Raw genomic sequence first — 23,615 nt, 5'->3', positions numbered from 1 at the left:
TCAACACGCCATTGATTTGTTTAAGAAGCGCTGCATTTTTTATAGCTCTCCATTTAATAGTCGAAAGTGGCAGAAAATATTATTATAGCATATTGAAGATTGTGTTAAAATGATATAACGGCACGCTCTGCTCGTTTCGAAATTTATTGTGTTTGTGCAACTTCGATAAGTAAAACACACGGCAACAACATATGTTAAGGCGAGAACTCAAAAATTAATTTCGCATAATTTTACCAATAAATATTTGATAATAAAATGGTGTGCTTGTCTTCCTAGAGCTGAGTATGTTATATTCAAATATATATAAAATATGAAAAATGTTAACTCTATTATGGTATTTGAATAAATTTTAGAGCTTCTAGTTTAAAATGGTTTTATAAAAAATATTCTTTAGAATGTAATAATTCACATAAATTAAACATTGTAATATCTGTATACACTGAGAAGAATTCAAACCCAAATGAGACTAATCATTGAATCCGCAGCGAATTCGATTTCGATACGATAAAGATTTTCGATCGAAAATTTTCACGCAATCATTCATTCCGTCGGTAGACTGCTTTACCATAAAGTGAGAACGTTAAACTGTTTTAGCGACCTTTATCGAGAAATGCGACAAATTTGATAAAGAAGTTAAAAAACTGACGTCCTTGTTGAGTGAACTTAAAGTTACTTAGATATACCTTGTATGATTTTGTCATGTTGTTGGTTCCAAACATAAAATCGGTTTAAAACTAAAATTAAACAAGAAAAAACGTTAACTTCGGCTGTACCGACTGTACTTCACAGGTGCATTTCTTTTAGTAACTATGTGTTTAAGCAAATTTAAAGACGCAAGAAAAGGTAAGTAAAAAAATAAAACATATTACTAATTCTTTTTAGCAGGGTTGTTTGCTAGAAACATTAAGCTTATATAGTTAACCGATCTGAACAATTTCTTCGGAGATTATATTATTACCTTAAGCAGTAATCCATGTCAAATTTCGTGAAGATACCACGTCAAATGCGAAAATTTACCATACAAGCCATTGATTCCGATCGTTTAGTTTGTATGGCAGCTATATGCTATAGTGGACCGATCTGAACAATTTTTTCGGAGATTAAATTATTTCTATGAACAATAATTCACACCAAATTTCGTGAAGATATGTAGTAAAATGCGGAAGTTTTCCATACAACCCCTTGATTCCGATCGTTTAGTTTGTATGGCAGCTATATGCTATAGTGGACCGATCTGAACAATTTTTTCGGAGATTAAATTATTTCTATGAACAATAATTCACACCAAATTTCGTGAAGATATGTAGTAAAATGCGGAAGTTTTCCATACAACCCCTTGATTCCGATCGTTTAGTTTGTATGGCAGCTATATGCTATAGTGGACCGATCTGAACAATTTTTTCGGAGATTAAATTATTTCTATGAACAATAATTCACACCAAATTTCGTGAAGATATGTAGTAAAATGCGGAAGTATTCCATACAACCCCTTGATTCCGATCGTTCAGTTTGTATGGCAGCTATATGATATATTGGTCCGATATCGGCAGTTCCGACAAATGAGCAGCTTCTTGAAGAGAAAATAACACAGCTTCTTGAAAATAAAATTCAAAACGATACCTTAAAAACTGAAGGACTGGTTCGTATATATACAGACAGACGGACATGGCTAAATCGACTCAGCTCAACATACTGATCATTTATATATATACTTTATAGGGTCTCCGACGCTTCCTTCTGGGTGTTACAAACATCGTGACAAACTTAATATACCCTGTCTGTTCAGGGTATAATAACTTTAATAACCCACAATATATACACGAGATGCCTTTACACATTTCCTTTTATCCAGTTTTGTCCAGGATCGAAGAGCCTACACCGTTTAACTATTGTGAAATTTCTTCCCAAAATGTATTTATGTAATTTACCTAAGGCTCTTTGAGCTTTTTCTCTATTTCGGAGGTTAATTTTATTTCGCTTTTGTGAGTGTGTTTCTTGTCTGTTGTCTCTAAAATACGTATATAAAACATAATTTAGTCCATCATCAGTACTTATTTACATAAACACTTCTAAATGGTTTATTTCTTTAACATTTGCGCAAACCCACACACAAACGGATAGATTTTGACCAAAATTTTCGATTTCACGGATTCAATGATTTCGAGATTAGCGACATCTATTAGCTGCGGAATGTATTTTATCAAGTCGGTAAGTGAGTTCACTTTCAGTTTCACTTCGGTTTCAGTGATTTCAACCTAAAATTTTTCGATCGAAACGGATTTTTATGTTAACAAAAAAAAATATTTTATGGACTTGCCATATTTTTTAAATAAACATAAATTATTTGAAAATAGTAATATTAACTTACGAGAGTCGAATGTAAATTAATAAAGCTGTAAATGTGCTCAAAAATATAATTTGAAATTTATATGAGTTTATACGTGGTTGCCACCTTATTAAAAAATTAAATAATTTTTTTATGAATAAAGTAAAGATAAAAAAATTAAATAACTACATAAATGAGAGCAATTGGAAGGTTTACAAGAAAATAAAATTGTATGGTGTTGCCACCTTATTTAGAAAAATATGAAATAAATTATTATAATAATGCAATTATGAACAAAATGTGGTGCCGAAGCGCTTTTTATTTATTTATTTTTTAATTATTTTAATAATTTTTTGCTTCCGCGTACAGGTATTCCCGTTACACCCATAACAAGATTCATCAAAAAATGTATGTTCATTATAAAATCATATATTTTACGAACCAGGAGCGGAAGGATGGATAGAATACAAAACTTCTTCAAATTGTTATTGTTATTACGACTATTTTATGGAAAAAATGTAAATAAAAATTTTAAATTTAAATAAAAAAATAAAAATTATATATAAAAATAAAAAAAAAATAATAAATATCAAATAAAAATTTAAATAAAAATCGCATATAACATGAAAAAAGTTAATTAAAATTTAATTAAATTTAAATAAAAATTTAACTTTTTAATTAATTAATTTATAAATATTAAAAAAAATTTAAATAATTAAATATTTATTTTATTATCAATTTCTTTCTATTTATTAAACTTAAAGTAATAAAATATATAAATTTAAAAAAAAATCCTCACAACTTGGCAACCCTACGCAGGATTCATATTTTTGTTGTGTTGCTCATACGCCACGTCGAACACATCGAAATAAATCAAGTCACTTCATACGCAGCCTAAAAATGCGCAATAAAAAATATAAAAAGAAACATCAACCTACAACAGTATGTGCGCAACAACACGTGCTACATGCGAGTGCCGCACGATAAAAAAAAATAAAAACAACAACAACAACAACAAAAAAGTTACGCATTTATGCGCCTAAGCGCACACTTTAAGTGCCGCATAAGCAGCAAAGCAATACACTCGCTAGGCGCATTTGCTTACAAAAAAATCCATTTCAAAGCGATTTCAAAGAGAGAGCACAATAAAACAGATAACAACAATAACAATAGCTATTATAATAAAAATAAAAACATTCGCCGAGGCAAACAAAAATTAATTCAAATTCGTGCGAGTTTTATGTAAATTTACTTTTATCCCAACAAGAGAAGAAAAAAAAAACACTTTTACCGCTACACAGATGGGCGTCAAAGCAATAACAACAACAATAATAACAACAACAACATCATAGCAGACAAACAGCTGAAAGAGATAAATCGAAAGCGATGACAAACTGAAAAAATAAAAGCAATAACAACAACAACATAAAATAAAGACAACAAATAAGTATGACTTGCGAACACCGCAACTTTAGCCGTTATTTGTAAACATGTATGGGTGTTGGTGTGTGTGTGAGTGCAAAGCTTTGTAGCTGAAAAATTAAAATCTATATAAACGTGAAACTTGCTAGCTGGCACGCGTGTGCTTTTACTGCAGTGGCGTGGCCGCCGCCTCTGCCTTTGTCGCACTGCGCCGTTTTCAGTGTCATAGGCATGGCCGAAATTTCATTATCCAGCATTTTTGCGAGCGTTAAGGTAAACAATAAAAAAAATTGCCAATAACGATGATGAAATGACGGCGTTGCGTAGGTGGGCAGTGCGCAACAACAACAAAAATAAGAAAAAACCAAAAAAAAAAAACCGACAGCAAAATCACCTATCGGTATGCATGAACAGTTAAAGCAAAAGGTAAATTTTGTTGTGATTGGTGTTGTTTTTGTTGCTGTTGCGGTTGCGTGTGCGTGTGTGCGGCGCGTTAGTGGTCGCCTATGACATGAAGTCAATAAATGAATGCATAAAAAATAAGGGATTCGCGTGCTACATTTCACTCGCGCAAACAACAATGTTGGCAAACAACACAACGGACATACATACATACATACATACAAACTAGTACATACATATGTACATACATATAGTTGCTAGCAAACACAGGTGAGCTTGTGTCTGTTTGAGCATTAGTGCGTGCCCTAGTAGTTATGTCAAAACCAATTTGCCTAAGCTGTAGCGTCTGGCTGCGCTGCAAAGTGGCGTCGCCGAAGTATTAATTTAATTATTTAATATTATTAAGCAATATTAACAGCACACGAAAGCTTTGAACTTGGCTACGCCGGTACTTGCTTGGTACTTTGAATGCTAATAAAGGTGAGATTGGTGGGTGGAGCGTGTAATAGATAAAGATGGCTGAATAGAGAGATTGAGAAAAACTGTTACACAAGATTGAAAAAAAAGCTTCACATTAGACTTAAGGATAGCTTAAATAAAATTAAAAAAAAAAAATTAAAAATAATTTTGAAAAAAATTATATTAATTATATTATTATATTAATTAAACGAAAAAGGGAAAAATAAAGAAAAAATTTTTACCAAAAATTTATTAAAAAAAATAATATTAAAATAAGAGAATGGTGTCTTTTCTGATATTTTAATATTATTTTTTTAATAAATGTTTGGTACATTTTTTACTTTATTTTTCTCTCTTTCTCTTAAGAGAAAAAATTTTAAAATTAACCAACATTTCTTTAAAACCTTTATCCCTACCTTTTATCTACCCACTCTTTTACCGCCTTACAGTGTGTGGCAACAAAATAATCGCTTATGCATTTAAGCAACAACAAAAAAAATTGTTTTCAAAAGGCCTAAAAGCAACCGCCTTTGTCATTGAGCTGTCACCCAAATATTAGCATCCATCAATCAAATGGCAGTGAAAAGGCAAAAGTGTCGTAAGTGCGCAGGTGAAAAGGGATATTCAGGTTGTATCGAGTTGTTTGCTATCAATATATTTATAAATGTCCACAAAAAGTGAATATATATTTTTTCCATACTATTTTGTGTGCAGAGTAATTATTTGGATTATTTTTTAGAGAAAAAATATATTAAAGGATGTAAAGTACCTTGTCAGCGCTCCATATTGATATTGATGATTGATTTCACAATAAAAAGGTTAAAAATTAGATCTATTTATGAGCAATAAAATTATAATTTTTTAAGAATAAACAAAAATAGTTTTTGCATTCGAATTTTTTTACAAAATGGTTTAGTCAACAGAAAATAAATTAATATATTAAATACTTCGATTTTTGAAAATAGTGCCAATACTAGTCAACAAAAATTTGTTTTTTTCCAAAAAAAATGGATCACTTTTTCAAAATAAATATAAATGTTCTTTAAAAAACTTGCTAAGAGTCAAATGAGACGAAAAATATACAAGTAATTCATCATTTATCGGTTGTCATATTAATATTATTTTTTATCATATTAGTATAATCGGCATTGTTTTTCGCTAAATTTAATGCGCCTAATTGTAGGCAACCCTTAGAGTATTTTAGAGCTGCTGGTCTAGCAGAGAGAATTTTTCCCCATTTTAGGTTGAATATATAACAAACTCTAGGTCAAATTGATAATCATATGATAGCAATGATTCTTCGATCTTTATATTCGACCCTATTCCCGTTGTCGTTGTTGTTTTAACTGTCGGTGCCAAGTCGTTGTCGTTCTTATCGTCGTTTCGTTCCTAAATTGGTAATCTTGAAGTATACGTAACGCCAAAGAAAAGTAATCGAAATTTGTACACACATTTTATATAGTATACTTTAAGGAGCGTTTCCAATAAAAATCTTCTTTTTTATGTAACGAGATACATATTTTAAGCAGTTCTTAATGGATTTTATGCTATCGTCTATTGCACTTACGTTTATCTCCTGAATAATTCTAGTCTTCTATCTTTATTTGATTTTTTTTTATTGGAGATATGTTGGAAAGATGGGTGAGCCAAAAGAAGTAGTGGTGAGATCTGGTTTCTTTCTTCTAAACTATGTGATACTTCCAGCGTCTCTTGCTCCTCACTTCCCGCTAATCCGACTACTCTACCTGGTAGTCCAGCTAATTACAACAATCTCCAAATAAATTGAATCCTATCTCTTTTCTAAAATCTTTGACGTATGCAGGATATTTTTCCATTTCAGAAATTAAAATTTTAAACTGTTTCTGATTTGGAATTTTAATCTTCACTTCAATTATCCTATTTCTATGTCGCTCTCAATTATAGCAACGACAAAGAACGATTGTTATTACGTCGATACTATACTCGTTTCTAATTGGGGAATCTCAATTTATTTTCGATGAATGTCGATAACGCCAACCGGAATGATAAATAAGCGTTCTTATTTCGTTTTAAAACGATAACGACAACAGGATTAGGGCCGATTATAAGCATATTAGACAGCTGTCTTCACTGAAATGATATAATGCACCTAATTGTAGGCAACATTTATCTGTATTTTGTATTATGAAAAGTTTAGCCTACTTCTAGGCTGATTGTTAAATTGAACATAAAGGTCAAAACTGTAAAAACTGATAGTAATTACCAATCAGGCCTTTATTGCTCCAAATATAATATATTTGTGTAATTTAAATTAAGAAAATTAAAAAATATAAATATTTAAGTAATTTTGGTTCTAAATTTGATTAAGTAGAATCCGAAAATTTCTAAACTATACAAGAACAAATTTTTGTCTCTATTTTGGAAGTTAAAAAAAATTTCTTTAGTCTTTCAACTAAAATAATTTTCGGCGATAACCTTTGTCAACGTAGACAAAAAAAATTTTGAATTCCATTCCACTTCCCACTCATACATATTAAAGTCAGTTACAGCGAAAGAGCAGAAGAAAAAAAGTAAAGCCTCAGCAAAAAGCCTTTAATTAACATTTTGTTTATTTGCTGTTTTTTTTTTCTTGGTGAAAGCCACGCAACATTTGTTTACTTGTTGGCCACAATTTTGCAGTACCTTTGCGTTGTAATTTATAAGCCGGTTAACAATATAACTGAAATGTGCAATAAGCATCGAGTAGTACTCAGCAGCCGTTGGGTATGCACTGCCAGCAACAGCAATGAGCCTTTTGCCGATTCCGTTTGCTTCAGTGAATTTCAATATTATTTACATTTTCCGTTACTTATGCATTGCGCTTGCCAATCTCAATTATGCGCCCTTTTTCATGTACAACGATAATTTACATGCTCCTTTTCCGTGCACACACACACACCTACCTTTACCTTTTTCTTGTCTGTTGTATTGCTTTTGGGCAGATTTTTATTTTTATTTTTTTCTGGAATTCTTTGAGCACCTTTTCGGCTTTTGTTCACCATTACTCATACAACTTCGCTGTTTATGGGTGAGTAGCGAAACTTAAGTACTTTATATTTTATCCGTTGGGCGGTGGCAACACTTTGTATATATCTATGTATGTACTTATCTCCGTAAACATTTTCGGTGTAAATGGCGCTTGCGGTTGGGCTGAGCGTGGGCGTTTCGGTGTATTAAATCATACTTTTTGCCTATTTTTATTGCTATTGGTTTTTGGAGATTGCCACACACTTTCACAAACGAAGCCACACACACACACACTTAGATTATATGTATGCCCTTGATTATGTTGCGTCTAACACACTTGCGAAGTATCTACTACATATTTATGCCATAACATATCTTTGGCAAGGGAATTTTGTGTGGCAAAAGTGACTAACGAATGGCGCATAAAGCAACGCTAAAAATAGCAAAACACAAAATCATATACAAGCGTAGAAAAAGGTGTGATTAAAGTAGATTTGTATTTGGGGTAATGGTTTAATAGTTATGATGGGTAATAAAAAATCGGATTTACCAGGAAAAAATACGGAAAGTTTGGATATATTTTAAGAGCTGTGAAAACCACAAAGCAATAAAGAGATCAAAATTTGAGGTGACTCAAGCAGGAGAGTGAATATTTGGCAGTACAAATTTTTAGAAAGCTGGAGAGGAGTACAAATAGGCAATTAGTTGGACTCATTTCGGTCTATAACTGGGGAAGATAAGTGAAAATTAGCGATAATAAATACTAGTCCATATACGAGTAGACGAAAAAGTAATATTTTGGTCGAGCGCCTAAATGTATACTAAGTATTTCGAAATTATATGGCTAAAAAGAAACTTTAGTGGAATAGAGAAATAAAACTGGAGAAGATAAGTGAAAATAAGCGATAATAAATTCTAGTCCCTATAATAATAGACGAAAAAAGTAAAATTTTGGTCGAGCGCCTAAATGTATACTAAGAATTTTGAAATTATATTGCTAAATTGGAATTTGAGTGGGCGATGTGAATAAAACTGGAGACGAATAGGGAAAGGAAATTAGTTGGATTCATTTCGGTTTATAACTAGGGAAGATAAGTGAAAATTAGCGATAATAAAAACTAGCCCGAGTAGACGAAAAAGTTATTTTTTAGTCGAGCGCCTAAATGTATACTTAGAATTTTGAAATTATATTGGTAAATTGGAATTTGAGTGGGCTTGATAAATAAAACTGGACAGGAGTACAAATAGTCAAATAGTTCGATTCATTTCGGTCTATAACTAGGGAAGATAAGTGAAAATAAGCGATAATAAATACTAGTCCATATAAAGAATAGTTGAAAAAGTAATGGCGCCTAAATGTATACTAAGAATTTTGAAATTATATGGCTAAATTGAAATTTCAGTGGGCTAGATGAATAAATTAAAAAATTATTAATAACAGTTAAAAGTTCTGACTGTCATCTACTTTTTATATAGGCAAAATTATAACACCTTAAGAGCAATATGGCCAACGTACGTTCAATATAACTCAAATAGACAGCTTGAACTTTTGAGTATGAATTACAATTCACTCTATTTGTTATGAAAATATATTTGATCAACCCAACTTAACTTAACTTAACACAAGAACAATATTCGGAGATGAGAACTGGAGATATTCCTAATCTAGAGCTTATTTTTCTCATCCCTTGATAAATCTTTTATTTCGAATTTAATTCATTTAAAGAAAATAATGAACGTCATAGTCTTTATAAATCTTCCGAAAGCAATGGGCGAATACGGACCGCTGCCACGCCCACACAATGGGTAATTTCGAGGTAGAGAATCACGTTAGGGTAGGGAATTTTTGGATGAAATTTTTATGGGAAAATTGATTTAGCTCCATCGCTTATTAAGTGTTTTATATATATCTCAGAAACTAGTAAAGCGATGTGAACCAAACATTCTGGAGTCATTTTCTTTAGGTACTTCTTTTTCTAGAATGAGAATTAAAGAAATCGAATTATAACCACGCCTCCTTCCCATACAAAGATTATGTTGAAACTAAAAGTTTAACTAGAAACCCCAAATTTTATGCTAAAAATTGTAAAAAAATTGGTATGAAAATGGACAATGGGCGAGGCGCCGTATCTCAATTGAACTAAAACTTTTCAAGGCCCCAGATTTCGAACATGAAGAACTCGGTGCCGAAGTGTAATTTTTTACCACAAAAATCGGTAGATATTCTAAAGAAATTCCAAGGTGGTGTATTCAAAATCAGATCAATACTTCCTCTAGCCCCCGTATACCTGATATACCGATTTTCAAACTTCCGGTCGACTTTATACCGTAGATATTGGTTAATATGTTAGATATCTTAGCAAAATTAAGTGAACGTAAATTCTTGGTTATGACATAGGTGGATGGTGAAAATCGGTTTATGCCGAATATATGGATCAGATCAAAAATGAATAAAATTAAATAATAAATGTACGAAAGTTTAAAATATTCGGCTACAACCGATTTGTTTCATTTTTTTAATAAATTAATTTTTTTTATTCCAATTCAGGCAGCACAGGGTTAAAATTTTTGAATCGAAACATATTTCTGTTTATAATTATTTTTTCATAGATAAATATTAATTAAAAAATGCATAAATAATATTTAACACACGCTATATACACTCACACAAATAAATAAAAAAAAATGTAAAAATTAAAAAAAAAAAATCCAAAAAATAAATCGAAAATCAACATTTACGCAAATTTAATATTTAATGTACCATAAACCAAAATCGCAACAGCGAGTAAAAACTTTTCAAAAATACATATTTTAATTACCTTTCCAACTGTTGTCCAACGGCTGGCTGTCTGCCTGTATATACATATGTACATGAATGTATGTATGTAGTCGCGCCGCAGACAATTTTCAACACAAAAATGCTTGAGTGAATTTTTTTTTTTTTGCTTTCTTAGCCTATGAATTGGGTACTTCAACGAAATTCCCACGCACACACAAAGTTGACGACGACGAAATATTTATGAATGTTCGCGCTACATCGCTACATTGAACGCTTTGCATTTAATCAAAATAAATACAAAAAACACACGCGTCGCAATGTGTGCTTGTATTTCTCCAACATTTGGCGTGCAATTCTTGCCACTTTTTCTATTTTTTACTTTTCTTACAACAACAACAAAACAACAATTTACACAACACATATGGTGCGGCTATAAACTATGCAGCAGAACAGCAGGCGAAAACACACACACACACGCACCGCGGCATTGCTTGCAAAAGCAGATTTTTCATAATTCTCAGCAGCTTCACATTTTTTCCGTTTCCAATGCGGCTGTTTAATGCTGTTGCTTGCTGCAGCTATTTTTACACAATTTCCACTCAAAAATTGCTAAACATTCGCATTATTGTTGTTTGGTTTACCTTTTTTATTTTTTTTTTACCTGTTGTTGTTGTTTTTGTCATTTGTCATAGCTGTGCTTGTGTTTCTTTCTTTTTTCTTGTTGCTGTTTTTTTCTTTTTGTTGTTGTTTTTTTGCTCTTCTATTTAAGTATATTTATACATTTAATTGTTGTCGTGCGTTGGTTTTAAGGCGTTGATGACGGTGGGCAAAATGAAAATGTCGTTTGTGTGTGTCTGTTCGGCCTTGCCGTTGACAAGTGGGATGTAGCGTGTGAGATTTCCAGCATATTTTTATTCATATTTTTTACGCTAATTATTTTATGTAGCTTTTTTTAATTTATGAAATTTATATTATTTTGACAAATTTATAAAAAAAATATATTTATATTTTAATAAATTTTATAAAAATTAAATAAATATTTTAAAGTAAAAAACTAAAATTTATTAAAAAAAAATTCATTAATTTTTTTATAAATTTTTATAATTTTTTTATAAAATAAATTTTTTTTAAATAAAATTAATTTATTTTTTAAATAAATTTTATAAAAAAAAAAAAATATTTTTATTTTAATAAATTTTAGTTTTTTACTTTAAAATATTTAATTTAATTTTTAAATTTATTGTATAAAATTTAATTTAATTTATATCGTTGGTTATATATTATTTGAATCTTTCCAACAATTTATATTAATTTTTTATTTACAAATTTATTTAATTTCTTTAATTAACAAAACTCATATTATTTTTTATAATATTTTTTTTTTGCTAATTTTTTTAATAATTTTTAGTTTTTTAGAATTTCAGCATATTTTAATTGATATTTTTTTACGGAAATTATTTTATTTAAATTTTTTTAATTTATAAAATTTATATTATTTTGATAAAGTTATAAAAAAAATTTATTTTTTTTTTAATAAATGTTAGTTTTTTACTTTAAAATATTTCATTTGATTTTTTAAATTTATTGTATAAAATTTTATTTAATTTATATCGTTGGTTATATATAATTTTAGTGTTTCCAGGAATTTATAATATATGTTTATTAAAAAATTTATATTATTTTTTATAATAATTTTTGTCTCTCGTTAATAAAATTGATATTATTTATTTTTACAAATTTTTTAATAAATTTTAATTTTATTATTTAAAAATATTTAAATTCATTTTTTAATTTATCATATTAAATTCGATTTACTTTTTAACATTTTTTAATTTTTTTAATATTTTTAACATTATTTAATTATAAATATTTTGAAAATTTATTTTTCTAAATATGTATTATCAAAAATTTATTTTAAATATATTTGCTTAAAATAATTTAATTTGATTTTTTAATTAATATTTTATATTTATATTATATATTTTTATTTTATTTATTATCATAAATATTATATTACACAGTTGAACTTGCTTAACTCGAATCAATCTAATTTACAAAGAAAATCGAGTTAGAGAGATTTGCTGAAGGTAATTTGTATGAAATTTTACATCTATTGCCAATTCAAGATTTCGAGTTATGGAGAATTTCGAGTTATAGATGTTCGAGTTATTTATTTATTAATTTTTAATTTTATTATTTATTTTGAATTATTTTTTATTTTAAATTAAATTTATTTAAAAAATTATTATTTTTTTTATTTGAGTCTTTCCAGCAATTTATAATATATAATATTTTTTATTTAAAAATTTTTTTTTAATATTTTTAATTAATAAAAGCTATAATTTTTTTACGCTGTTTAATTACATTTATATTATTTGTTTTTATTTTTTCAAATTATTTCATTTAACAACTACTAATAATTATTTTTTATTGCTATCGTTAATATTTCTTTCGAATTTCCCGACTATGTATGTATAAAACGTTACATACGAGCTCTGTCAATACTATGGCAATACTATATATCTTTGAAAGGTCTTGACATAACCTACAAAACGACGCTATGCGTGATCACTTTGGATATTTCGTTCAACAGTTACAGACGTGTAAACATGGAGTTCACTAACGCCGAAATTCGCGCTATTTTAAAGTTCTCCTTCGTTAAAGGCAAATCCGCTAGAGAAATGTTCCGTGAGGTCAATGGTGTTTTGGGGGATGGTACTCTATCACTTCGAACTGCGGAGGAATGATTTCGACGATTCAGAGCTGGTGAAAACGACACCATGGATAAGCCGGAAGACCTAATTAAACCATGGAAAACATCGAGATAGACCGCCCAGGAGATGGGTGTTAGACACCAAACCATTTTAAACCATCTGCAGATGGCTGGATACACAAAAAAGCTTGATGTTTGGGTGCCGCATGATTTGACGCAAAAAAACCTTCTGGACCGAATTAACGCCCGCAATCTGCTGCTGAAACGAAACGAACTCGACCCATTTTTGAAGCGGATGGTGACTGGCGACGAAAAATGGATCACATACGACAATATCAAGCGAAAACAGTCGTGGTTGAAGGCCGGTGAATCCCAAAAGAGTAACAAACAGTGGCCAAGCCGGGATTGACGGCCAGTAAGGTTTTGCTGTGTGTTTGGTGGTATTGGAAGGGAATCATCCACTATGAGCTGCTACCATATGGCCAGACGCTTAATTCTACCATCTACTGCGCACAACTGGACCACTTGAAGCAGGCGATCGACCAGAAGCATCCAGAATTGACCAACAGGAAGGGTGCAGTGTTCAACCAAGACAACTTCAGACCACACACTTCGTTGATGAGTCGTCAGAAGCTACTGGAGCTCGGATGGCAGGTTTTATCACATTTACCATATAGCCCGGACATAGCGCCAAGTGATTACCACCTGTTTCTGTCAATGGCGAACGACCCTTTATGGTTTAAAGTTGAACTCAAAAGAGCCTTGTGGCTGTCCGAGTTCTTCGCAAATAAGGAGGGGCTTCTACGAGGGTGGTATTATGAAGTTGCCGTCTAGATGGTAACAGATTATCGAACGAAACGGCGCATATTTGAACTAAATTCGTAACACTTTTTATAAAGCATTGAATAAAGCGCAAAAAAGCGGAAGGGAGATATTTGACAACCTAATATTTAGTATGAGCTTTCATTTTTTTTTTAATTATTTAATTCAAAATTATGTATTCTATAATTTATTTTATTTAATTAATTAAATTGAATTTTTTAAATTATTTATTTTTTTTATTTCTTTATCATTTAATATTAAAAAAATATTTATTTGTTAATTTACTTTATTTTTAATTTAATTTAAATTAAGCACCGCTTCATATTCAATAAATTAACAAATAAAAAAACATAAACAATAGATAAACACAATGCACACTTACAAATGAAGCAATAAATATAATTTATGCAACTTTTAAAGCGCTTAAGCACTCTCCCCGGCACACAGACAAGCAACAAATTATTTATTTATTTATATTTAATGAAATGTCAGATAAAACCGCAACAACTGCACTGCATAAATGACACTGACACTTTGTAAACACGCCGCCGATTGCACAACAACAACGATAACAACAAAAAAACACAAACAAAATTCACTTTTATTTACAATTTCTAATAATATTTATCAACAATTTCCGCGTCCGCGGCGACACTTTCAAACACGCGATTGCACCGTTATTCAAAAGCACACGTACACACCTACAACACAACTGTATGTACAATATATGAATATACCGTTTACATATGTACATATGTTGTTGTTACACGTTTCTAGCGCTACGTTGTAGCTGCGTCGAACACGTCCGCGCCGCTTTAAATGCCATGGAAAACTGATGCCAAAACGCTCGTTTCGCATGGTTTTGTATTTGTGTGGGCCGGCGAAAGCAGCAAGGCGGCGATTTGCACGATGAAGTCTGCATGTTTGCTTTTGTTGGCGCTCAGCTGCTGTCAGGCACTGTTAAGTGTGTGTATAGCAGAGCTGTTAAGTTAACAGTAATCCTTTATGTACACCAGTGATTACAACAACATTGGCAAGTGGCGCTGCGAGCCGTGAGTGTTCACTTGCGCTGAACTCCCACAGCCACGGGTGGCACGTGTTTGTCGTGTGCCTGTAAAGTTAACACATAGACGCTGTTAATTAACAGTTGTTAGCAGGAAAATGTAAAAGTTTTAGTTTTTATATGGTATGTATAGGCATGTTGATAAGGGTTAATAAACAGTTGAATGTATCTAGGTGAGTACAAGTGTTTGTATTAGGGTGAGCCTAATATTAATTTGTAATTTAATTAAATCGCAAAATTTTTTTTTGCAATATTTTTGACTTTAAATGTTATTTGAGAAAAGTTTTTTGTTTCTATAACAATAAGAACAAGTAAGGAAAGGCTAAGTTCGGGTGCTACCGAACATTTTATACTCACGCTATTTATTGTTATATTTTTATTATATTCGACCCATATATTCGGCATAAAGTCCAATAGAATAACGAAAATCATCATATATGTATATCGTATAAGAGCTGAGGTCATTCCTGAACAGATGCTCACATTTCACGTATAGTCTAAGACTATACGCTCACTTAATTGGGCTAAGAAATCTCACATATTAACCGATATATGCGGAATAAAGCCCATCGTATTTTTGAAAAATCTATAATTAGGTATATGGGAGCTAGGGGAAGTTATGACCCGATTTTAATATTTTTTGGAACAGAGACACACTATTAGAAGAATAAAATTTCCTCTGAATTAAAATAAAATATCTGAGAGATTACCCTCAGGCACTGAGTTCTTCATTTTCGATATCCGAGGCCTTGAAAAGTTATAGTCCGATTTCGACAATTTTTTTTTTAAAGTGATGCCACAGATCATATACAGTATTTGTGTAAAATTTTATTCAGGTACCTTCATTGGCTCCTAATGTACATATTATAAAGTGAAGGAATCAGATGGAATTCAAAATTGATTTATAAGGGAAGTAGGAGTGGTTGTGAACCGATTTTCCATTCGTGTCATCAGGGTATCTAGAAAGTATGTACCGCATTTCATTGAAATCGGTCAAGTAGTTTTTCAGATATGGTTTTTCACCCATAAGAGGGCGACCCCACGCCCACTTTAAATTTTTTTGACAAAATTACACTTTCTCCATTTTGTCGTCGTGGCAATGGTACAATTCCGCCCATTTTCAATAGCAACCTTCCTACGGTCCCCAAGAGCATGTGTACATAGAGTATAAAAATCCTAGTGAAAAATTCTGTAATAATGATTCAAAAAAATTTATTTAAAAACCAAAATTCATATCATGAAAAATATGAAAAAGTAAAAAATTCGGGTGTAACGGAACATTTTATTAGAAAAGACACAGCTGTTAGCTTTTAAGGAATTTACTTAAGGAATTTAAATTTAATATGCTAATGTTATAACGGGTGATTTTTTTGAGGTTAGGATTTTCATGCATTAGTATTTGACAGATCACGTGGGATTTCAGACATGGTGTCAAAGAGAAAGATGCTCAGTATGCTTTGACATTTCATCATGAATAGACTTACTAACGAGCAACGCTTGCAAATCATTGAATTTTATTACCAAAATCAGTGTTCGGTTCGAAATGTTTTTATCGACAAATTTTGTTCAGCGATGAGGCTCATTTCTGGTTGAATGGCTACGTAAATAAGCAAAATTGCCGCATTTGGGGTGAAGAGCAACCAGAAGCCGTTCAAGAACTGCCCATGCATCCCGAAAAATGCACTGTTTGGTGTGGTTTGTACGCTGGTGGAATCATTGGACCGTATTTTTTCAAAGATGCTGTTGGACGCAACGTTACGGTGAATGGCGATCGCTATCGTTCGATGCTAACAAACTTTTTGTTGCCAAAAATGGAAGAACTGAACTTGGTTGACATGTGGTTTCAACAAGATGGCGCTACATGCCACACAGCTCGCGATTCTATGGCCATTTTGAGGGAAAACTTCGGAGAACAATTCATCTCAAGAAATGGACCCGTAAGTTGGCCACCAAGATCATGCGATTTAACGCCTTTAGACTATTTTTTGTGGGGCTACGTCAAGTCTAAAGTCTACAGAAATAAGCCAGCAACTATTCCAGCTTTGGAAGACAACATTTCCGAAGAAATTCGGGCTATTCCGGCCGAAATGCTCGAAAAAGTTGCCCAAAATTGGACTTTCCGAATGGACCACCTAAGACGCAGCCGCGGTCAACATTTAAATGAAATTATCTTCAAAAAGTAAGTGTCATGAACCAATCTAACGTTTCAAATAAAGAACCGATTATGCGTTTTTTTTTTTTAAAAAGTTATCAAGCTCTTAAAAAATCACCCTTTAGTTACAAGATAGTTCAAGATGCAACTATTCATGCTCCACGCTGAAGCTCTTCTATGCTCTGCCGGGATACCGGAACCGGAATCGGATATAAGGCATCCGGAACCAGAAATTGGAAAGCCAGAACCGGATATGAGGTGGTCGCATATGGGCATATGATGTTACCGGAACCGGAAATTGTGTTACGGGAACCGGAGAAGGGGCGACCGGATATTGAGTGACCGGTACCGGAAATTATGGTAAGGGGATCGGATATGGGGCAACCGGATATTGAGTAACCGGTACCGGATAAGGTGGCCGGATATGGGATAATGATGTTACCGAAACTGGAATGAGTCAACTGGAACTAAATATGGGATAACCATATATTCTGATATATGATTCCGTTCGTTTTCTAATCGTGTCATCAGGGTGTCTAGAAAGTATTATGTACCGAAAATTTGGAAACAAATTTCATTGTCTTATTAAATAGTACAATATGTTTATAACACTATCCAAAAATGTCCGAGTAATATTCTAAGAGCTCCCTTTGAAGTTCCGCCCATCAGTACCAATGTAAAAGCTTAAACGCATATATCTCAAAACTCAATTTTACAAGTCGGTGAACACGATTTCTTGAAAAGTAATAAACCGAGTTGGTTCAAATTTTGCACACATCTTTGAAATAACTTTATCTAGTTAATGAACGAAGGATTTTTTTATATCTTAATTACAACGGCGAAAATTTTACCAAAATAGTGAGTTTTTTTTGGTTAAAACTATTGACATATTTTTGGTTTATTGTTTTTAGATGAACCAATCATGAGTTAAGATGTCCACCGCAAGGGCTTTGTTTTTAGACACGTCGTGGGAGATGTGGTACCAACGGCTGAGCTTTTGGAATTCGCAAATAAAAGTTTCACAAAATACTATTTAATCATGTATCTTTTATTTGCAATATATGATATATGCGTATATTTGAAACAAAAAATAAATCAAAAATTTTAAATACCCTTGTTTTTAACCTTTGAAACCCACCTAACCCCTTAATATAGAAAATGTATTCATTTAAATATTAAATTATTCAAAATAAATATTATTTAAAATGGCTTTTAAAAACTATCGTTTATAAAGTTAAGTATCACCCTAATACGTTCATCATTTAGACATACATGTATGTATGCTTGTATATCACGAAGAAATATTGACAGATGAGAACATAACATAATGATACACCAACAGCTGTACAATTAACATTAAATGAGAGAATCTTATAAATATAAAATTCGTAGCACACTTTAAGGCGCTTCACGTGAGCAGATAACTTAAAAAGCATGAGAAGACATATTTAAATATTCGCTATACCTTTAATAGCCCATTGAAAAAGTTCCAAAATAATTTGAGAAAGTTCTTGATCAGTTAAAAATTCGGACTCGCTCCGATTTTGCAGACCCTACGATATAGCTTTGAAAGCCTTTTGCTGTTGTTTATGTATTATAAACCGCGTGAAAACAAGTAAATTATCCGCGAGATCACATATCCTGGACGGACCATAGCGCAAATGATGTTAGGTGTTTAGATTTAGATTTGTTTAGATTTTAGATTGGAAATTGAGAATTCAAGGAGGTCATTAGTTGTTGTAGCGGTTACCCAGGCCTGCCTGAAACGACAAGCCCAGCCTAATTGTCATCGAAGTCATCTAACGGGAGGCCCAGGAAACGAGCTGTTTCGATGGGGTCGGACCAAAGGGAAAGGGGTGTTAGATGAGTAGGGTTTAGGGGGCATGCAAAGAGATGGGTAGTGTCATACGGGGATTCTTTTCATTCAGACATATATTGAGTATGTCAGAGTCTAGTCTGGATAGGTAGGAGTTTTAACTGTGTGTGGGTCACTCTAGTAGCGCAAGGCAACTCGAGCTCTGAAAGTTCTTTATACCATTCGTGCTGCTAACACTGTTTGGATCGTACTTTTTTAGCTCGCTTTGAGTGCTTATTTAACTAACAGTACATCATCCACTGAGAGAGAGAGAGAGAGAGAGAAAACAAGCGAAGTTGTCGATTGCCCACTCCCACTGGAGCCGGTTCTACGTTACCAGACTTGATCCGGATTTTAACCGGTCAAGGGCTGCCCTTTCGACGATCTAACCCTATTTGGAACGGTAAGTACAAAGTCTAGCTGTACATTGCCTCTCTGTGAATAAAATACTACACTTCCACTGCAGCCGGTCCTACATTACCGGAGTTGACCCCGAGTACAAAGTCTAGCTGTACATTGCCTCTCTGTGAATAAAATACTAATTTTTAGAACACCTTCTCACATACGTGGTGTGTTCAAAAAATTACGGGAATTACGAAAACGGGTAAAATTGAAAATTTCACGGTTTTGGAGTCAAATTTATTTACTGTTATTTTTTGAACACACCTCGTACTTTAAAAAATGATTTTTAACAACCGTTATCTAATTGCAAATTCGTCGCAATAAATTTATTTAAAAAAATATACGTTTATACACATTTTCACTAATGAAATGACTTCTTAATTTAATGGTATCTTTGGAAGTCTTATTACATAGTCTATATATGTAGAATTTCAAAAATAATTAAATAAAATTTGAAAAACACGGAGAAAGCAAAAGAAATAAGTTTATGATTAAAACTAAAAGTTATTCATGTAAATACATATATTATATAAAATTAAGTATTTCGGTTACGACGCGTATACACGTACGTAATTTCAAAAAAAAAAAAATTAAAAACCAAAAATATTGAAAGCATTATTTTTCAACTTTGCACACTATACTTGTGCACTACACTCCAGCTGCTGTAATGTGACGCGTGCGGCATGGAACATGCGTCGCGATGCTTTATATATCCATTTCTCTAAATTCTTTTCATCACGATAATAAACTGTGCGTATACCCGACTGTATGATTAGTTTCGCACACTCATTGCAAGGCATCAGTGTGGAGTATATGGTAGCACCGCGTAAAGCTGGTGATTGTGTAGAGAAGATGGCATCCGATTCAGCGTGTATAACATAGGTGAGTTTATTATTTAGCTTATTCCCTTTATCCTTGCACCACGGATACGGCTCGTCTGTGTAATTTGGTGGAAAATGATTGTAACCGATGCCAATAATGCGTTGCTTACGATCCACAATGCAAGCGCCCACCTTCGTTTTCGGATCATCACTGCGCAGGGAGGCGCGTAGTGCAATATTCATGAGGAATTCGTGATCGGTTAAAAGTTCATTATTCCCCACACTTACAATACGATTTTTAGCATCGACTAATATGCTTTCTTCACTATTTTCCGAATTTGCAAGTGCACTGATTTCAACGTGAAATTGTTTATTTGTTAAAAGATTTACACAATCTTCGTCTTCATATACGCCAAATGGTGAAGGGGAACGTGAACGAAAACTGGATGAGGTACTGTTCGAATCAGTAGGTGAACGAAAACAACTGTCGCTGCTATTGCTGGTATTTAAGGAGATGGACTTTGGTGAGATCGACACATCACTGTAATGCTCTGTCATTGTGTATGTATATGTGTTTGTGGCTAGAATAAAAAAATATATTTAATTTATTTTTTTAACAAAAATTTAATTGTTTATGAACGCTGCATTATTATTATTTTTTTTTTTTGCATATTGCTTACTGAAAGCAAATCGCTTGTGTTTGAGGACTTCTTATGTGCTAGGTATGTAATAATATTAATTATATTAATGCAAACAATTCACAAATATTTAAAATTATATTTACCAGTAATTAATTTATATATTTTTTTAATTACAATTATCTTTAATAAACCAGTTTTGCATATTTTCGATAGTTGCGTGTTTTTTGAACCACCGCGTAGTATAGTTAAATGTAAACAAACACTTAATAAATGCAAACCAACCTGGAAACCCCCACAACAACCCTGCCAGTCAGGCCTAACCACTTTCCCCTCATGTTTCTTCAATTACTAACACCAACGCACACGTTTGGGTTGTTTTGTTTTTGTATTCGTACGTGTGAGGGGAATAGTGGTTAAAAAACTCACAAGCAGCTATGCTGGCCTATGGCAAACTCACCACTTTTTTACCACTTTTGTGGGTTTAAAAAACTTCGGTTTAACCAACTTTTTCACCACCTTTGGCTGGTAGGGAAGCACGGCTTATACACACATACACATACACAGCTTTTTTAGTTAACAAAAGTAGCGCTTTGTCAAAAAAAAACATTCATTTCAGTCAAGTTCTTACAGTGAGCAACATGCGTTTAACTTGTGTGGTAATATTTATGATCGGTATAAACTTGCATAGCCACGTCACTTATGCCAGAAGTAATGAGCCAAACAGCATAATTTACTTTATCAAAGCATTTCAATAATTTATTTATTTTTTTGCAGCGCGCTATGAAGAATTCGATTTACACTATTGCCAGAAAAATGCAGCTGCAGAAGCTGTTAAATATGCAGCACCGCTGACGGATGAGGTCACTTGTGCAGCTTACTGTAAACTACGCGAGTATCCACACGGCGGTTGCGATTGTGTGACAAAGAAATGTGTTTGCGCTAATATGAATTTGAATTTCTGCGATTTTCAAAGGATTCGACTATTTATATGAACCTCTTAACCTATATAATGTAAACAAATGAATTCAAAATTTATAAAAAACATGCAATAGTTGTGCTTGTACGAGTATAAGAAAAAAAGTATTTTGTGCCTTTAAAGTTTTGCAAGTATATTTGTTGTAAATTTCAATAAATTCATTTCATTTCAATTTACAGTATTTTGAAATAACTTCAATTAATATATGCATATGTATAAGCCAATGTAATATAAACAATACTTCTGCCAATAGAATTTGCTTAATAAGTAAATACTAAATTCACTAACTCCTTTTGTGAAACAAAATATGCAAAAAAAAAAAATCAAGCAGTCCAAATAAGAAACAGCGCAAATGTATTGTAAATTCTAGACCGAAATACTATTAATAAACTCGTTTATATGTGAATGTTTTAGTTTAGTACTACGATTGTTTTTTGTTTCGATTTACTATTTGATTATTATTAGGCTGTCTTTAGTGGTATGGGATTCTGCTTTAAATGCAAGTAAATGGAACGCATACGCGACACATCCTTGCCCGATTTGTTCACTTTCGGATTGAAATCGCACAATTTTGCAATGCGTTCCCATTCGGTGCCCGGCTCCAGTGGACCACCATTTTCAAGCGCTGCGGCTTGTTTTTCAGCATTACGTGATGCAGCTTTGGTTTTAGCAATAGACTCTTCTGTTTGACGCAACCAATCATCTAATTCTTGCTTAGCTTGTTGACGCAATTCTTCTTTTTTGCGTTCCTCCTCTTGATCCTTCTCTTCGAGTCGTTGTTTTTGTTCTTCACGCCATTTTCTTATTTTTTCTGGTTCAATACGTGATGGTGGTGGGCCTGAAATACCAACTGGTTCATTCGATTCGCCACCGATCATTTCAAAGCTACCAGTAGATGAGCCGAGTCCACCACCTACCGCGCTGGGTGCAAGATCATCACCACCGAGTAGACCGTTGCCATCACTGCTGGCCGGTGCGCTAACATTAGTACTTGCAGGTGGTACTATTTCAGATTCAAGATCACCGAGCACGGATTGCTCACGTGCTAAAAACTCCGCAGCGGGATCAACTTCTTCTTTAGGTGCAAAATCATCACCGAAATCCATTTTGTAGTAAAGCAGCTAACACTGGAGAATCAAGAGAATAAGAATTTGGGGCGTATTGTACTTCATTTACTATATGAATAACACGTAGTCAAATTTAAAGCTGGCACTTTGTCTTGACTAACGTAAATTCTGCTTTATACGTTGATAATTACCTCAAGTATTAATTAGGAACGGATTTTCTTTATTTTATCCCCACTTGGTTGAGTCAGCACAAATAAATTGTAAAAAAAAAGAAAAGTAGCAGTAAATTTCTCCCAATCAATGCGTAAAAGTTTACTATTCTTCTTTAGCTGACAATTGTCAATGAAAAACGTCAGATTAGGCAAACGAGCGAGTGAGATAACACTTGCCAATCAAAAAAATTCAAAACGAACAAACCTGCACAGCAAAGGCATAGCGCAATACTTTCCTCGATATGTTTGATTGCACAAATATAACACTTGAGCTATAAATACATACATACACTTTACACAAAATTCTTACCTTAACACAACTTTGAAATGCCTAAATTTATTTGTATAACAAAGAAATTAATTACACTAAATTACTTAAACACGCGTAATACGCGAGAACGATTTGTCGACCACTAAATAGGCGGGAAAAACAATCAGCAAAACAAAAGCACGGTTGCATCGTTTTGTCAAATTATAATTAGCAGCTGATGTCTTCAGTACAGAGAGACTTGAAGTTT

General features: G+C 32.5%; 2 protein-coding genes and 1 long non-coding RNA gene across 3 annotated transcripts in view; all 3 read right to left on the bottom strand.

Moving 5' to 3' along the window:
- Nucleotides 1-15,262, bottom strand: part of LOC128921459 (uncharacterized) — a 63,869-nt gene extending 48,607 nt beyond the window's left edge. The window contains exons 1-2 of the long non-coding RNA XR_008470903.1: nt 14,291-15,262; nt 10,414-11,319 (exon numbers count right to left, since the gene is read on the bottom strand). This is a non-coding gene — a long non-coding RNA (uncharacterized LOC128921459). The remainder of the gene's footprint in view (nt 1-10,413; nt 11,320-14,290) is intronic.
- A 4,444-nt stretch (nt 15,263-19,706) lies between these two features.
- On the bottom strand, nt 19,707-23,568 carry LOC105208795 (deoxycytidylate deaminase). The gene is made up of 2 exons (XM_011178837.3): nt 23,408-23,568; nt 19,707-20,782 (listed from the first exon to the last, which is right to left on the bottom strand). Exon 2 carries the CDS (start codon nt 20,757-20,759, stop codon nt 20,016-20,018), a length of 744 nt encoding a protein of 247 aa, XP_011177139.1. The 5' UTR covers nt 20,760-20,782; nt 23,408-23,568; the 3' UTR covers nt 19,707-20,015.
- On the bottom strand, nt 22,089-23,238 carry LOC105208782 (clathrin light chain). The gene is made up of 2 exons (XM_011178816.3): nt 23,077-23,238; nt 22,089-22,945 (listed from the first exon to the last, which is right to left on the bottom strand). The coding sequence occupies exon 2, from the start codon at nt 22,922-22,924 to the stop codon at nt 22,280-22,282; it is 645 nt and encodes a 214-aa protein (XP_011177118.1). The 5' UTR covers nt 22,925-22,945; nt 23,077-23,238; the 3' UTR covers nt 22,089-22,279.
- Nucleotides 23,569-23,615: the final 47 nt, after the last annotated feature.

Source organism: Zeugodacus cucurbitae, chromosome 4, assembly GCF_028554725.1.
Source record: "Zeugodacus cucurbitae isolate PBARC_wt_2022May chromosome 4, idZeuCucr1.2, whole genome shotgun sequence".
NCBI lineage: Eukaryota > Metazoa > Arthropoda > Insecta > Diptera > Tephritidae > Zeugodacus > Zeugodacus cucurbitae.
This window is presented reverse-complemented; position numbering and strand designations above follow the sequence as displayed.

Coding starts and splice junctions, on each gene's coding strand:
- LOC105208795 (XM_011178837.3), bottom strand. CDS start 20,759: ATGACAGAGCATTACAGTGATGTGTCGATCTCACCAAAGTCCATCTCC.
- LOC105208782 (XM_011178816.3), bottom strand. CDS start 22,924: ATGGATTTCGGTGATGATTTTGCACCTAAAGAAGAAGTTGATCCCGCT.